The 18,961-nt window shown below is 32.6% G+C and overlaps 1 protein-coding gene across 1 annotated transcript; it reads right to left on the bottom strand.

Annotated features, from left to right (window-relative positions):
- Positions 1–4,497: 4,497 nt before the first annotated feature.
- Positions 4,498–10,697, bottom strand: LOC144545196 (GDSL esterase/lipase At5g55050-like). Its single transcript, XM_078293787.1, has 5 exons — positions 10,405–10,697; positions 7,032–7,150; positions 6,683–6,919; positions 6,022–6,271; positions 4,498–4,882 (listed from the first exon to the last, which is right to left on the bottom strand). The coding sequence occupies exons 1-5, from the start codon at positions 10,649–10,651 to the stop codon at positions 4,659–4,661; spliced, it is 1,077 nt and encodes a 358-aa protein (XP_078149913.1). The 5' UTR covers positions 10,652–10,697; the 3' UTR covers positions 4,498–4,658.
- Between the last annotated feature and the right edge of the window lie 8,264 nt (positions 10,698–18,961).

Here is an 18,961-nt window from a genome sequence, read left to right on the forward strand (position 1 = left end):
GAAGATCTATGTTTCTGACTTCCAAGTAACCGAAGACCAAGTCTCACTGGGGCACCTCCCAAATGCATCTTGATCTGATTATGTGTTTGGGTGTGAATGTCTTGCACAACAATATGCATAGCTTATGCAAGAAATTCAGATGAGAGCTTTACCTGGCCTAGAAAAGGGACATTTTGGTCCATTTTAAAAAAAAAATCAAAAATCACAAGTTACTATCTATTCTGAATTTGGACTTGGAGATTTTACTGTAGGTTAGGGTACCTAAGTACAAATTGTCCTAATTTTTCACATTTTTTTAGCAATGGATAAAAAAGTAAAAATCTTTTAAGCTATATATATGTAATTTTTCAAATAAGCCGAAACCATGTTCAAATTGCCTTATTAAAATTGTAATAACCTGCTGTCAGTTTTGAGTTAGAATTTGAATTTTTTGTGGCTCATAGAAATATTAGTAGAGCATCTTTCCCAATTGGTTTCAACCTCATCCAGTAAACCTACAGAAAGATATTGAATTTACAAAATGACACTCAGCACAGTTTTGGGAAAAAGCTGAAAATAATTTCTGAAAATCAAATAAATGCAATTTTGATCCAAATAAAATGAAATTTGTACCAGAAACCATTCTACATGATCTGAGATACATTTTAGAACTTTAATATATATTTAAGAACTATAAAATGCCTAAGAACTTTAATACATATTTTGAGTGTGATGTACTTTGGAAGGAACATGAGTATAACATTGTGCTGCACAGTATTCTTATAAAAGGCATGTGCAAGAAAAGTGAAGATGAGGAGCTATTGGACTTTGTAGATATCATGAGGGCATGATCTAATGTCATGAGTAACAGTATTATTATTATTTATAGGCCGTGCAAGGAGTATGCATGGAATTAAGAAGACAATGTATGGTTCACTTTAGTAATTCCAAATTTCCAATGCAGGTTGTTTAACTCACGGACAGCCAATGCAGGTTGAACAGTAAGCTCGACAAATTAGTCCCCCTAATTTTATTCGAATTGTTTCTGGTATTATTTCCTCGTTTACTGTCTAAGTATTTGCTGGTACAGGCAATTTCTCGCTTCCCTTTTTTCAATGGTATAATTAATTGATACGAAACGGCCTCACTATTTGTTGCTAAGAGGGTACTTTTTTTTTTCCAGTCAGTGGTCTTACTGTTGTTGGTATTCAGAGTCGCTGATTTACCTGATGTCAGTTGCAAACTTTTCTTAAAATTAAATGCAAAACATGTAGTACAAAAATAGAGGAAAATATCACACTTGTTCTTAAAATTAAATGTGATTACTTTTTTTTTTACAAAAATTATAAGAATCGAAATGCCATTTTGGTCCTGATTTTTTTACTTTTTTGAGACCGAAGTGGCATTTCGGTCCCTAATGATTTCACATTTTTTATGAAAAAATGGTGTAGCCGTTGGTGTAATACCTTGGACCGAGATGTCATTTCAGTCTACTGCTTTTTAGGTGGAACCGAATTGGCATTTTGGTCTCATGTATTTTTTCTTTTCCTTTCTGGACCTCTGTTTTGACTCAGTTTCGGCCAGGAATCCCCAGTTTTGACCCGGAACAATTCTTGTTTCAGTTAGGAACCCTCAGTTTCGGCCAGGAACACTCAGTTTAGGATTTTTTGTTCCCGCAGGTCTGAAAAAATATGAAATCACTAGAGACCAAAATGTCATTTCGGTGAAAAAAAAAATTTGGAACTGAAATGGCATTTAAGTTCTTGTGATTTTTGTAAAAAAAAAAAAATAATCCTGTTGGTTGGGTAAAAATGTTTTTTTTTTTTATTATAGTTTATAAAAATAATCCATGAGGCGCGACGCACGAGAGAGGAAACACGTAGCGGAGGATTGACGATGTGGCGATCGCAGAGATGGGGCCACATGCAGGCTTGCGAGCTGTCGAAGGCTTTTTTTCTAGTTTTTTGGGTGAAATCGCGGGATCCATAGAGGCTGTGGTCAGCGGTGTGAAGATGACGGGTAGAGGCATCATTGTAAAACAATCTCAAACACGGAAAGCACATCAGACGAATGACAGGTGAAGTGGTACTGTTCATTGCTCATTGCTGACATCAAAACTCATTGAAAATTAAGGATGTATAATGCCGAGTAGAACTAGGGTGTTCTTAAGGTGATCAAGTCTAAAACCTATCAAATCAGCTTTAAATGACGAATCTGAACTATTGAAACCCGCCAACTTTACGAGTGATACGTCTATATGTGAAAATTTTAAATATTCGAATTAATTTAGTATAAAGTCAAGTGGTCAAAATTAGAAGGTTAATAAATTAATTTTAATGCATTCATTTTTTGAATGTTTTTTGATCACTTGACTCTATGTAACATAAATTTAAAATTTAATTTTTGTTTACATGTAAATGCAATACTTGTCAAGTAGGCGAGTTTCAACGGTTTAGATTTGTCGTTTAAAGCCAATTCAATGAGTTTTGATTTGGGTTCACCAAGAAACTTGGTGAATTTAAGAACACCCTAGTTCTACTCAATGCCACTTAAACATGAGAGACTTGATTATTTTTTTTTTACACAAATACTTCAATGTCAGTTCCATAGATTGAGCAAGTCTATGGTACTATATATGCATATCACATGTTGGTCCATAATACGGATCAATATTATATTTTTAAAAAAACTTTTGCAAATGCTGTGAAATCATGAGAGGAAATCGAACCCTCAACCTTTGAGTAATACTACTGAGATTCTCAGCAGTAGACTTCCGAAATCTACCGTCCAGAATCTCTGCGGTTTTCACCGGAAGTCTACCATCCAGAATCTCGACGGTTGCATGTGCACTGCTCTCATTTTCTATTTATATATTCTTTCTCCGAGTATTTGTATAATAATTTTTTCATTGAGGATATAAATAAAAATTTCGGGACCATCTCATATCAGATTGGATCCGGTTTTGGATAATTCCGCTTCGAACCATTTTGTATCGTTCGGGTCAATTTTCAAGTCGTCTGCTTTTGTATTTCGCTTATTTTTTTAGTACTCTTGGTCTTGGGTGGAACGAGTCAAATTCGCTAATTTGACTCTTCGTAATCGTAAAGGATTCAAAATACCAGTTTTTGCCTCAAGTCCCTCTGACAAGGGCATATTATAAATTAGTTTTAAAATTTACACGCCAGCCCCTAAAATTAAAATATTTCTGCTTTCATCCCTGTCATCAAGAACAGTACCAGTAAGCAAATATTTCTGCTTTCATCCCTGTCATCAAGAACAGTACCAGTAAGCAAATCACGTGAATGGTGAGCAACAACCAACAAGGCTCATTTCGACAACTTTAAATTTATAAGTTCAATAGCCACAAAGGGCTTAGACCACATATACAAAATAAGCAAATGAACACAACCATGAATCAATTGAACTAACCAGATCAAAGGAGGCCAGGCCACATGCCATTACAAGGCACGTTATACTGAGAAATTTTATTTTCCAAATTGTTATTGTAAATTCATTTTCCTTTTGAATCTAAGGTTTCAAATCTTTTAAAAGTCTAATTAGAGTTTCATTTATCTAAAATCTTGATATTTATTTATGTTAAAATTTTACTTTTGCACAATTATGATTCATTTATCCACTAATCTTGTTTTAAGATTTTATTTTTAATTTGGAAATTTTTATTTCATTTAAATTTGAAGTACTGAATTATCGCAAATTTTAATTTCATGTTAAATTTGAATTTTATTTGTCACTAATTATGATTTAATTTTGCAGGTTATAACAATATGCATGCAGTATGAGCAAAGAGTTGATTGTACATAAAATATAGTCAGGTTCAAAAATTAAGACATAAATGGATATATAAATAGCAAGGACGACACATTTCAAAATTAGTGGCACATCCAATCTATCAGAATAACAGCAGCTGATATGGACCCATTAATTAATTCAACGCTTCAAAATTTCTGTTCATCTGTGATGCTGTGCTGAGTTTATAATCCTATTATTTATATAGATGATGTTGTGCCGAGTTATAACAGATGGACAGTAAGACACATATTACCATTTATGACAAGTTCAAAAAACATAAGACTAACAAATCAAATAGCTCTTTCAAAACAACAATTGAATAATTAAGATTTTGAGCTCAGCTTTTAATTTTGCAAATCGTTCATATACTGATCATTGAGGAAGAGATCAGCTGATGTCTCACAATTTATGGCCTGAGAGACAACTGTGGTGCCGAGGCTAAACAATGCTAGGGTTGGTTGGTATTGCCAGTGTCAGTTCTCACGGCAAGGATTGGTTGCAATGGCACCAGATGTGTCAGTGACTGTCGACGATGGAGGGGAAGTTGTGCCATCCAAAAAAGAGGAAAGGCCACGTCCACAAAACATAGGTAATATTTGTGATTTTCAGCTTAACAAATTTGGATTATGGGCCTTCTCTTTCTGACAGAAGAGGGCCCACAGCTGAGCATTTGAAATTTAATGTACAAAAAGAAACGTTGTCTTTGAGGAACAAATTATACAATCACCCCTAATTTTATTTTATTAAGTCCAAATATAAAATCAAAAGAGTAAAATTTATTGGAGCCAAAACTGTAGATGAATTGGCTATTAGATACAAATGTAACTTAAAGCATATAAATTGCACAGCAACACAATGCGATCTATATTTTATGACTGGACTACTAGTTGCTTTAGATTGATCGGCGTGACGAGTTTTACGGAACCATCAAGCTGAAACTTAGCTGTTAAATAGTATAGAGATTGTGTTGGATGAAACCAATCCCAAAACATATATTGATTCCTGTTTGAGCAATAGGTTGCATTTGAGGTGCATTGTGCTTCCCCATTGAACCTCCCAGCACCACAACAAGCACTTGTGAGCTCCTTAAATCCTGAAGAATTGATTAGGAAAAGATGAACAAAATATACAGTTATTAGTAACTTCGACCAAGTTCAGTATTTTTATCAATTCATATTTTATTGAGAATTCTGAAAATGCATATATTCATATATATAGATGAGGGGGATTCAAATGCCTCCATTTTTTGTACCTCCATCATGCCTTCATTTTTGAAAACTTAAATAACTCAAAATTTAAATTATAAATATCAAAATAAAACCGTTAGATGTGATCCATGTTATTTTCTCTATATGCTCATAAAATATTATCACATTTCAAATTTGTTTTTATATGAATTAATAAGTTGAAAAATCAACGTCTAGATATTATCCACTTTAGTACATTTTTTTACAATCTCTTGATGACAACTAAAACAAAGTTGAAATGTCGTAATATTTTACATGTGTATACATAAAATGATGTAGATTATATCCGATAGTTTTATTTTGATTTAAGTTTCAAAATTTTAGTTATTAAAGTTTTTAAAAATGGAGGCATGATGGAGGCACAAAAAATGGAGGCATTTGAACCCTCCTCTCTCTCTCTCTCTCTCTCTCTCTATATATATATATATATAGAGAGAGAGAGAGAGGTTGGCTAATATCAAATCGATTGTTCCTAAGGTTCCGTGCAATTAAGTTGTTTTTCAATTTTCAAAGTCCAAAAAGTCGATCAAAACTGTTGGATGTGATCTCTATATTAAAATATGTTTGGAGACCAAATTTTACATTTTTTTGAATTTTTTTACTATTTATTAAGCCACTTTGAAAATTACTGATCCAATGGTCTAGTCTGGTTTTACTGTTTTGTTAAGCTACTATTGGATTAGCAATTTTCAAAGTGGTTTAATAAATAGTACAAAAATTTCAAAAAAAAATATAATTTAGTCTCCAAATACATTTTAATATAAAGATCACATCTAACGGTTTGGATCGACTTATTGGATTTTGAAAATTGAAAAACGACTTAATTGCACGGGACCTCAATGAATATATATACCAACAATTGTCATCAAAACTCTATAAGCTGATGCATTAAATGACAACACGAATTAAATTAAAGGTTTCAAGTTTCAACTAAACAACTGACAAAGACCTATCAACTTAATTATCTTAATAACAAAGATCTTACCGTATTTATGTGGCACAGCTGAAATTTTGGCCGTTGCAGTGATAGAATTATAGTAGGAATATTTAAATCCAGCAAGCTGACAGCTGAGTTGTTTTATTCGGGGCTCAGCAACCGCATTAAACTGCTCTGATAGTTGGTTCAATGCATCAATACAGCCGCCTGTAGGGTTTAGGTTCCTTAGATATGGCGCACAACCGAGGGGGAATGTTCCTGTTATTGCAAACTTCCTTGCCCCAAGATTGTAAATCATCTATATATATATATATATATATATATTATGCGACATTAATTTCAAATGTTTTTAAGATTTGATATCAAATATTATCTATTATACAAAAATATTATTAACTTTTGATGATTATATATATTTCTATACTAAATTGTAATTTATCATGTTGGGTTGATAAGGTATATATTGAACTGGCACATCCATATATTCTATACTATTTGATCACTTGCTTTCCCATCAATTATTGTATAATTGTATAATTTATTACCAAATTTTGCACGCAATTACATATAATCAAATAGCCTGTTGTATTAATTAATCTGTATCCTGTTAATTTATAATTAATGATTAAGGTGTATTGCAGATGATTGTTTAATTTCTTCATTGTTAATTCAGGATTATTTGTGTAATTTACTTTGTGAAAGAGATTACCTTCAGATGGCCTAAGAACTCATCAACAAGATTCGAGATGAATCGAGCGTTCTCCGTGCTGTTTGCAGCTCCGGTAGCAGAATAATATGCAAACATGTCATTGTTTGCAGTTACAAAGTAAAAAAGAGCAATTGCCAGACAATCATCAACAACTTTTGCACCTAAAAGTTCTGTTAGTTCATGTTTAGTTTTTGCAAAGTATTTAAGTTGTGTCGCCATGTCCAATGTTCCGTTACCCTAATTAAATGTGTAATCAATAAATTAACATCAATGAATTTGAAATATGAGTATTATGATATATAAAAAACATTCAAAAATGATAATTAAATAGTGACAGATTCTTAATTACAGTAGTTTGAAGTATTCCCGAGCCGGCAGAAGCGAAATTGACGCCTCTCCTTAGCGTTTCTGTCACATTTTTGATAGAAAGATAAGGTGGTGGACTTTCCTTAAAACCAAGCTTCATTGCTGTAATTGACACAGAAAAATGCAACGAATATTAATTTTACAACTCGTATTAATTTCTGAAGAAAATGAGAAATAATCCTATGGTTCCACCAATTGTGTTTCTATGTTATATCTGTATAATTGATATCTTTTATAGCATATATCCAATCTTAATCATGTATCCATGTATAATTGCTTTCTTGTTTTCTATGTTTTTAAAGGAATAATGAAGTATCCAATATGGAAAAGGAGTTCTCATCAGAAAAATAATAAAACCAAAGGACTGATTAAGATTAACCCTCTATAATTAAGTAGAAATATAAAATTTGCTAATTGATTGATGCTCTGCAGAATCATCCAAAGTATTGTAATCATAGTTTGGGACCAAATTTGTTCTATGGTGTTGTTAAATCCTCTTGAGTTTTGATTCTTCCTTTAAGTTTATAGGCACAAAATGTTTTATTTCTGAAAGGACTATTTAATGAGGGGTAGTATTTCTCTAATAGATTGCTATTCTAGGTATTAAGTTTTGTTGCTCTTATTTTTATTAATTTATGGTGTCTAGTTCGTTTCTTACTGTTAATATTTAGTTGATTGACATGTAAAAAAAAAAAAATATATATATATATATATATATATAGAGAGAGAGAGAGAGAGAGAGAGAGAGAGATAATGGCTAATATCAAAACGTTTGCACCAACCCTCCCGTGCAACCGATTCAGTTTCCGATTTTTAAAGTCCAAATGATAAATCTAAACCGTTAGATGTGTTCTACATATTAAAATCTGCTTGGAGACCAAATTTTATATTTTTTGAAATTTTTTTACTATTTATTAAGCCACTTTGAAAATCACTGATCCAACGGTGACTTCTGATTTTACTGTTCCAAACAGCCACCGTTGGATCAGCGATTTTCAAAGTGGCTTAATAAATAGTAAAAAATTCCAAAAAATATAAAATTTGGTCTCCAAGCAGATTTTACTATGTAGAACACATCTAACAGTTTAGATTTATCATTTGGACTTTAAAAATCGGAAACTGAATCGGTTGCACCGGAGAGTTGGTGCAAACATTTTGATATTAGCCATACTATATATATATATAGAGAGAGAGAGAGAGATGGGCTATGGTGCATTGCAATGCATGGAGGGGTTTGTGCATTGCAATGCATGGAGGAGTTTGTGCATTGGACCATAAATCTAAAATTCAAAATTTAAATGACCGATCCAAACCGTTTATCTTGTTCTCCATATTAATATGTGCTTGGAGACCAAATTTTACATTTTTCTGAATTTTTTTACTATTTATTAAGTATTTTACAAAATTGTTGATCCAACGGTGGCTTAACAAAACAGTAAAATCAGCAGCCACCGTTGGATCAACAATTTTGTAAAATACTTAATAAATAGTAAAACAATTCAGAAAAATGTAAAATTTGGTCTCCAAGCACATATTAATATGGAGAACAAGATGAACGGTTTGGATCGGTCATTTGAATTTTGAATTTTAGATTTATTGTCCAATGCACAAACCCCTCCATGCATTGCAATGCACCATAGTCCATCTCTCTCTCTCTCTATATATATATATATAGTACTATTAACAGTTTGGTTAAAACAGAGTACATGTATCAAACTTCTTTGATATCTAGTTATCTAAAATCATACAACGTACATATTGCCCTTTTTGTTACGGATGTATATTAGTTGGATTTCATTTTGGTTTTCAATCAGATCAATTACAGTCAGGTTAATTTCAATTGGTGACTAACTAATTGTAACTTAAAGACCAACAAAGTCATATTCTTTCCTCCATTTGAATTCGGTGGATTTTAATAGAAGAAATTTTGTGGGAGGTCATGGGATGGGGAGAATTCTTTATTGTAATAATAAGGATATTAAATAGTTGGATGGTTTGACCTTAAAACTTTACTCAAATATATATATATATATATATAGAGAGAGAGAGAGAGAGATGGGTTATGGTGCATTGCAATGCATGGAGGGGTTTGTGCATTGGATCATAAATCTAAAATTCAAAATCCAAATGGCCGATCCAAACCGTTCATCTTGTTCTCCATATTAATATGTGCTTGGAGACCAAATTTTATATTTTTCTGAATTTTTTTACTATTTATTAAGTATTTTACAAAATTGTTGATCCAACGGTGGCTGCTGATTTTACTGTTTTGTTAAGCCACCGTTGGATCAACAATTTTGTAAAATACTTAATAAATAGTAAAACAATTCAGAAAAATGTAAAATTTGGTCTCCAAGCACATATTAATATGGAGAACAAGATGAACGGTTTGGATCGGCCATTTGAATTTTGAATTTTAGATTTATGATCCAATGCACAAACCCCTCCATGCATTGCAATGCACCATAGCCCATCTCTCTCTCTCTCTCTCTCTCTATATAGAAGAATATTTTGATTATATACAATTATATGTAATATAAAAATATAAAAACATAATATAATTTTAGCAACAATAAAACTACAGAAGCTTTTAATAGAAATACAGTATCATTAAGTTAGAGACTAAGAGACAGAACGAAATGATGTATACAACAGTGTCATTAACCATAATTTATGCGAATCAGATTGGGTTTCATTTGATAGTATATATTTTTAAGTTTATATCCAACATCTATTTGTACTATTATTAAAAATCCAATTCATACTTCATCAAATATATGAATAGATTAAATGATATAATCATCAGATTGTTTTGTTTTCTTGTACAGTACTCCTACTTTTTTGTTAATATGGAGGAAGCCTCCAATATTTATTAGTGATTAGTTATGTACAATTTATTTTATGATACATTCTTTTTTAATTTATGCTATCGCACATTCATGGCTTTGCCCACATACTGTGAACCACTTTTGGATTGAGACTTTTGAGTGCATTTTTAAATCCAATGAAACTAAATGGATTTTAGTTAGGAAAGTATCATTATTTGATTAACATGCATCGTGCTATCCATGTACCTCGATCTTTTCAAAGGCCAAGATATCACATAAATAATATGAAATGAAAAAAAAAATTATCTCGAAATTTCAGTAAATTTGGGGATGATAACCTATTAATCTAAAATCAATTAATAATATGTTGTACTCTTGGACGCCACTACCCTCAATAGATTGAGCAAGTCTATGGTAGGAACAACTAAAACGGGCTGAACTTATCATTCAAAATGAATATTAATTAATAAGTTAAATGAATGTAAGAAAAAGAAATCTTCAGAAAAAGATGATAGAAAAGGTATATACCGATGTAGTCGATTGTATTGAAACCATTACTGAACCTCCCAGTGGGAACCTGACCCGGGAAATCGATGCCATTGTGAGGATAATTCGACTTGCTGCTAATCGGAACATTAAGGTAGTTATTATTACCGACATCGGCTAGCGAGTCGCCAAATACAAAGATAGCCGGTACCACAGTGCTCTCAACAGTGATAGCCCAGGAAAGAGATAGAACCACAAAAGGAATGAGAGAGAAGGTAAAAGGCGCCATCTATTGTTGTATGAATTATGGAAGCATATATCTAGCTACCTAAGAGTTGGGTGTGTGTGTGTGTGTGTATTTTTAGTTTGTGTAGTGTGTGTATGGTTATAGCTGGAATTAATGAAATTATTGTTTATGTGCTTGTTTTTTGTTTTGTATAGTCAGACCTTGTTTCATTATCCTGACCATATTAGTTTTCTTTTAAAGAAAATATAAAAAAAACTAGCTATCGGTATCAGATCAAATTAGTTTATAAATAAAGCCAAGTCTATAAAGCTGTCAATGAGAATGCTTATAGTAGGTACATACCTAATTGAGATTATCTAGCTAGTAAGCAATTAATTCGTGCTTCCTTGCTTTCATATTAGCACGATTCTCGGTATTATTTTTGAAAGAAAATCTCTTAGGTTCCTTCTTTTCAAAATGTCCAACATCCAAATTAAAGTACACCATGACATTTTCTATAAGTGTCCCCTCAAAAACCAAAGGGGTTGAATAATCAACGGACGGTCCAGATTACTTCTAACCGTGTCAAACTCAATCCAGTGCCTATGAAAACTATAGGGGGTCCGTTTGGGATTCGTGTTAGGTTAAAAGAACAGTCCAATGCATCCGTGTCGGATAATACTATCAGAGGTCCTATCTGAGGCAAAGAAGAAACATCAAAAGACATAATCATAGATAACTTGAAATAAGAATTATCAAAGCGCGACTTACACCAAAATGAAGTTAAAGCAATAATAGAAGCAGCTACAGATCTAATAAAAGGTATAGGAGAATTTTGAAAACAAATCTTATTTCGTGTTAACCATACAATCCAAAGAGTTGCAGCCCTAATCAGTTCCACTAGTAGTGAATCCTTTAATGGAATCCAATAATCGAAATACCAAATATCAGACACCTTAGTACAATTAAAAAGAAAGTTGTTATGGTTACCAATTCAAGACCATAAAGAAGAAATAAAAAGACAAGTAACAAAGAGGTGATCTACAGTTTTTGGGGCACCACAGAAAACACAATTAACAGTACCATACCAACCCCTTGATTGTAAATTGCATTTCGATCTTCAAGACCGTATTAATCCCCTGCTATCATGTGTCGTGAGAGAACTACAAATAATTGATTGAAATCATCTGATTTTCCTTGAAACAAATATGTATGACTTGATTATAGGTTAATATATTTGCTCTAAATTAGTTTTGAGTTAGTAGTTTATCATGTAAGAGGAGACAAGAAAAACACTTAATTTGCTTAATAAAGGGGATGGAAAAAAAATGTTTTTTATTTAATTTATAGTACAGATTAATAAAGTTTGAACATATGTCACTTTTTTTTTTTGAAGGTTGGCTAGAAGCCAACAACAATGTATTGATAATAAAAAAAGAGTTTATGTACAAAGCTATCCTAAGTATAGAAAAAAAAAACGCACAAATTAAAAGGTAAATGGTAAAAAACCTCCGTGGTTCAAATTGTGGATAACACCGCTAGGGAGGCGACATATGCTCCCGCAAACTCTAACCCATGTCTCCCTCGGCCCTCGTCTGATAGTATGCAACCACTGCATGATAGTAATAGTTGTATAATTTATTAAAATATCCACTGGTTTACTCTTATCTGCTTGTTACTCCGACAACCTATCGTCTCTTCCTCTTTGCCCTCACTCTAGTAAATTGTTTTCTTTTATAGTAATAATATAAACACATGTTGTGATAGCATAAACATATATGTTGTGATTGCACAAGTACCTATTCAAAAGTAAAAAAAAAAACAAAAACAAAACGAACTACATAAAATAAATGATATAAAAGTTTGAACACCTGGTTCAAGAACTTTCTTATTATCCACTTTTTTAATTATAAATAGATGTTGTATTAGTACGATACTAGTCATATATAATAGTATAAACACATACTGTAATAATACAGATAATAGATTGTAAAATATAAACACAGACCTAAGTTATTTAACAATTGAGAAAAGGTTATTGTCCACAGGCTTTTGTCCACGGTTTGTCCACAACTAACGAATTAGTCTACTTCTAACGAATTTTATCCGATTCCTCCGACCTTCCTTTATAAGAAGTTTCCTTTTTAATTTCCGATCTATTCTTCAGATCTCTCCTCTCTCTCACCTCTCATCTCTGCTCTCATCTCTCCTCTCTCTGTCACCTCTCATATCTCTGTTCTCTCGCCTCTCATCTCCTCTCTCTATCACCTCTCTCTCTCACCTCTCATCTCTCCTCTCTCTCACCTCTCATCTATCCTCTCTCTGTCCTCTCGCCTCTGATCTCTCCTATCTCTCATCTCTCTACCGACGGCCGCAACGGCAACGAGAGTGGATAAGAAAGAGATGATCGGATCTCACCTCTCGCCTCTCGCCTCTCATCTCTCCTCTCTCTGTCCTCTAATATGACAGATGAGCAACGCGACGATGATCGATGAGAAGGTGTTGAATGAGTGCTTGAACGAGATCTCTCGTGCGTTGCTACAATCAGATGTACAATTCCGTATGGTGAGAGAGATGCAAACGAGATCTCTCGTGTCGAATCATCCAGCAAGTTGGTGATGATTTAATTTAAATTGAGGGAATATGTATTTGATTAGATCCTTTAATTTTATTGTATTGCCCCGTTAGTTTTATAGTATTCATCTTGTCATTTTACAGTATTCATCTTGTGAAAATCTAGATGAAAATAGATGATAGAGAGGTGATATGGAGTATTGATTTGTCAATTTTACAGTATTGCCTTGTTAATTTTTACAGTATTAATCTTGTCGTTTTACAGTATTCATCTTGTGAAAATCTAGAAGAAAGAGATGATAGAGAGGCGATATGGAGTATTGATCTGTTAATTTTATAGTATTGCCCCGTTAATTTTACAGTATTCATCTTGTCATTTTACAGTACTCATCTTGTGGAAATCTGGAGGAAAGAGATGATAGAAAGGCGATATGGAGTATTGATTTGTTAATTTTACAGTATTCATCTTGTAATTTTACAGTATTCATCTTGTAAAAATATGGAAGAAAGAGAAGATAGAGAGGCTTCTTACTCATCCGAACAAAATTCAATTGAAAATTCTACTGTATACAAGATTCAATTTTACAGTTCTGTTGATTCAATTTTGCAGTATACAAGATTCAATTGAAAATTTTACTGTGTACAAGATTCAATTTTACAGTATACAAGATTCAATTTTACAGTATACAAGATTCAATTGAAAATTTTACTGTATACAAGATTCAATTTTACAGTATACAAGATTCAATTTTACAATATACAAGATTCAATTTTACAGTATACAAGATTCAACCCAGTGCGGACGCTAATAACTAACTCTAACTGCCAATAACTTCCTATAACTGTAATTTCCGAAAGTACAGTTTGAGAGTACATTTATTTTGTCATGTTGTGCAAGTTGCAATCTTTTTCTAACTATCATGGGACCACTTCAAATAGTTGCTGGATGTTTTGTGATTAACTGATATACTTTATGTGATATATTGTATAATTATACAGCATGTAGAAGTAATTTTACAGTATTCGCGCAAGTCAAAGCTGTGGACAAATGGTGGACAAAAGGCTGTGGACAATTAGACGCTTCCTTAACAATTAACGAAACAGTTTTTTTGGTTCCACTTTCATTTGTATACAGGCCCGTGTACTCTTGTGCACAGTCCGTGTATGTCAGCGGAAACAGAAACAAACATAGAAAAGAAAGACACAAGGTTTAACGAGGTTCAGCACCAACTTGGTACCAAAAGATGAAGATTATAGAAGATGAAGATTAAGAGGAATGAGGGAAGGCTTTATAGAAAGAGCATCCCTCAAATTAGGCATATCCTACTTTCCTTTCCTTTTCTTTCCTTTTCTCTATAATTCTTTCTTTCTTTCTTTTATATATTACAATCTCCTAAAATAAGAAACAAAATAACTCAGAAACATAACATAAATCTCAAACGGATTCTGCTGCCACCTTCCATATCTTATCTGGCGGCCAGGTACATGGTCCGTGTACACACATACACGGACCGTGCAGTGTCTGCTTCAACATATGTATCATAATTAATAATATAAATACCCTATCTGATAGTATAAACACAGATTTTAAAAATAAATATTCATACTAACAAAAATGAGGCATGTGGAACGTGAATTATTGAGCATGTAGACTTCTACCACTATTTAGTACTATGTATATATAAATATTAACACAGTTAGCTATAAGTACGGATTTGAAAAATGAGGATGCCTCTCAACGTGGGGCCAGCGAATGTGAATTCTATATCTATCAGGATCGAATTGATGGAGGGTTACAAACTAACACACTAGTTGACTCCCATTTAAAGACGTACTATCTACATTTTTTTTTTTTTTTTTTTGTAAGCTTAAAAAATGTATTTCCAAGTTGACCACCCTTTAAAGATCACTTTTGTATGCACTAAAATATATAGCATGATTGCATTGAGTGCGATGTTGCATATCCTTGGTACACGCAATGAAAATAGCTTGTGACTTTTTGTTTGCATTTCCAGAAGAAGAAGACGTGGAAGACTTTGCATATGTTATTATATTTCTTTATTTATATAGATTAGTCCACTTAGGCTGCCTGCGCGCATATGTGCTTCCTTAATTCTACCTAAAATCATGAATCATATGTCAAACATTATGGATTTAAACAATTTAACGGAATTGTTACTGGTAGATTAAAAGATCGTCACCATGCAGCCATGCTCATGTAATAATACCCTGCCTTTTTTTCCTTTTCTCTATAAACTAATTTCATAGAAACTCATTTGCATATATGCATGTATTCTCTACGTATAACTATACTTTTGCTTTTTATTTTGTGAAGGTTGTAATTAGCTGATACTTCCATAGTTCGATATATACCGTTTCAATAATTCAATACATAATTAAAGTTATAAGATTTGTGATTTAAAGGTATTTAATTGTCAAAACAACAAAAAAAAAGAAACATTCATATATGCAGTAAATTGTTTTTTGAGATAAAATATATATATGCAGTAAATTGTCGTTCGAGTAATAAAACTTGGGATTCCTTTGGTACTGAGTTGTAGTTAACTAATCCATACCACCACCAATTTAATTTATTAAGAAAGAAGAGTATGAAAATATATATTCAATAAATAATATTTATTTAGGTTAATGAGATGTTTTCCATCTTCAAATTATTTTCAAGAGAAATCCGGTTGTGTGGGTTCATCTACTCTTAAACGGATTGAATTAACACCACTGATAAGTGATAACTTTCAACACCAAATAGGAACTTTGTATATGCGGAACTCTCAAAATAACTTTGTTATAGTTTACGGGTGCAAACGGATCAGATGGTGGTAAATCATATCCATTTAAATTTTTATTATTCAGATATAGATACATACCATACATTAAACATATACAGATTGAATATTAAATGGACACAAATACATATCAGATATTAAACGGATACAAATATTGATGTAGATATAATTCGGATACCTAATTTAAATATCATAACAAAATTAAATAAATTGTTTTTTTCATTATAATATAAAAATAACATAAAATATGGATATGTTACAAATATTTTTTCTCAGATTAAAATTGTTATTTTTCATAACAAAAATCAATCACTAACCAAACAAATATTTTTATTAAACTAAAAAATAAAAATATGGATATTTATATAATCACCTGCATTTGTATCTGTATCTGCAAATATGATTCTAAAATAAACGGATAAAAAATATTTGTTTCCACACTTGCACAAATAGATATCCGAGAAATTAAAAGAATACGGCTACGGATAACTGGAACGTATCCGCACAAATGGATATCCTGAAAATGAAAAAAAATACATATACATATATTTTTTTTTTATTTGTATCTGTATCTATATGTATTTAGAATTAAACTGTATTAGTATTCGTATCCGCATCTTTAAAAATTCTGGATCCAAATACAGACACATAATATCCGATTCATTTTGCAACTCCTAGTTATATTCCAGGCTACTGCAAAAGAGGAAGATCAAGTGCCATTTTTAGTTAAAGAATATTAAGAAAAAAAAAGCTCTTTTTTATCTCAAAAATAGGTAGAAAGAAGAGCTCATTCCACAATTGCGAATTAAAAAAAATTGCATGAAGCAAAAGACTGTATGTAGTTGTATACGATCCCTAGGCCCTGTTGTCATTAAAAAAAAAAACAGTATTATAGAAGATTGACTATTCCACGAGTTGCTGTTAAGAGTGACCCTAAATATTTTATTATATTATAAAAACAAAAAACCATCTTGTGCTCTACCGTGAAAATATCTTGGTGGATTGGATGTAGTTTAAAAATGGATATGATATCTGAATGAATATAAATAGAAATATAATCGAAGACATTCTTTAGGATATTGGAGCCAAATTATTTTGAAGGTGGTCATTAATAAAAAAATTGAAGCTATCTTTATCCTCAAGTTATTTTGCTCAAACTATCTTTATCCTCAAGTTATCTTTAGGATATTGCTGTTAAGATTGACGTATTCAAAGATTTAAACATGGAGCAATTGTTTCGTTAATGTTTTTAATGTACCATTCTTGGAGAAAATCTGGATTTCAAGAAGGATCTCACGGTGACCATTTAATCTCCAATTTGACCCTCACTGGAGTCTTTCTGCCAGATCATTCAAAAATTGTGTTGCTTGAATATAACAAACATCAAATCAAAACATGGTCAGAATGTCATAGTTGAAATATAATTAATTAGAAATACGATTTATTTTTCTATTCAGTTGTTTTCATTCTTTTGTTGACTTATACAGAGCTTACATATGATTTTTGTTTTCATTGGTACAAGTGGTTGGATGCATTGTGCCCATTGGTTTGATTTTTCAGATGTTCAAACTTTATCCAAGCAAGCAAACCACCCACCCTTCATTTTTGTTGATGAAATATTTTAACAGGATTTCCTTCTTAAGAAAATTGATTGACTTGGCCATAAAAATATTCACTGTTAGTAGAGTATTAACAATACCCTTAACGGGTATACCCTACCCTACCCGCCCGTGCCTGCCGCCCGGGGTACCCGTGCCCAAGCCCGGGTATGGGTCGGGTACTCGGGTACGCGGGTAAGGGCAAAAACCGGACCGGACCCGGTTTTTTTGATCAATACCCGACCATACCCTACCCGACTATACCCGTACCCGACTAAACCCGTACCCGATTACCCGAGTACCCGTACCCGTACCCGTATACCCGACCACTGTTCATGCCATTTCAAAATTCAAAATTTGTATTTTTTTTCCCCCAAAAAAAATCAGAAAAAAACCAGAAAAAAAACCAACAAAAAAACAAAAACAAAAAAACCAGAAAAAAAACAGCAAAAAAAAAAAATCCGTACCCGCCTACCCGTACCCGTACCCGCCCTACCCGTCAAGGGTACACGGGTACGGGTATAGGACGGGTAGGGTATGATTTTTCAAAAATATACCCGACCATACCCTTACCCGAATACCCTTGTACCCGTCCTACCCGTACCCGAGACGTACCCGTACCCGTCCCGGGTATACCCTGGGTACCCGTACCCGCCCGACCATTAATACCCTAACTGTTAGCATAGCTGTGGGATTGTGGCTCCTTTTTGTACTGTGGAAAGAGCGCTGTATTTTTTTGTACTGAAAAATGAAGGTCTATATTTTTTGCTGAATGTTGCTGCAACTTTATCTGATGATTTTAGGTTTAAGCATGAGGTCCCTGCTATGAAAAAAGAACAATTAAGATTCAATAAACTCGTGCAATTTTGGACAGGTAATTAGACTCAAGAGATTACAGAAGCTGTGCAATTATGGATGTCACCCGAATTGATTAGTGTTCTGCACTAGTGGAAAATATGGAATCATGATCGGTTATATACGCATATCAGTATCGGAATACAACCGATCCTGATGAAGGCGATACTGATACTATCAGGATCGGTTTTTTATTTTTTAAAGAACTGATCCAAATAGCAACTATTATGATCGGTTGTTTATTATAACCGATCTTAATAGCAGTTATCTGGATCGGTTTTTCTTAACGAACCGATCCTAATAGTTATATTATGGATTGGTTCTTTAAAATAACTAATCCAGATTAATACCTATTAGGATCGGTTCCTTAGGTTAACCGATCCTAATTCATATCCTAATTCTTAAAAAAAAAAATTTTAAAAAAAACTTTTAGGATCGGTTATTAAAAAATAACCGATCCTAAAAGTTCTTTTTTTTTAGATTTAGGATCGGTTATTTTAAACAACCGATCCTAATAGTAGTAATCTTGATCAGTTGTTTAA

The sequence above is a fragment of the Carex rostrata genome, chromosome 27 (assembly GCF_964058835.1).
Source record: "Carex rostrata chromosome 27, lpCarRost1.2, whole genome shotgun sequence".
Lineage (NCBI taxonomy): Eukaryota > Viridiplantae > Streptophyta > Magnoliopsida > Poales > Cyperaceae > Carex > Carex rostrata.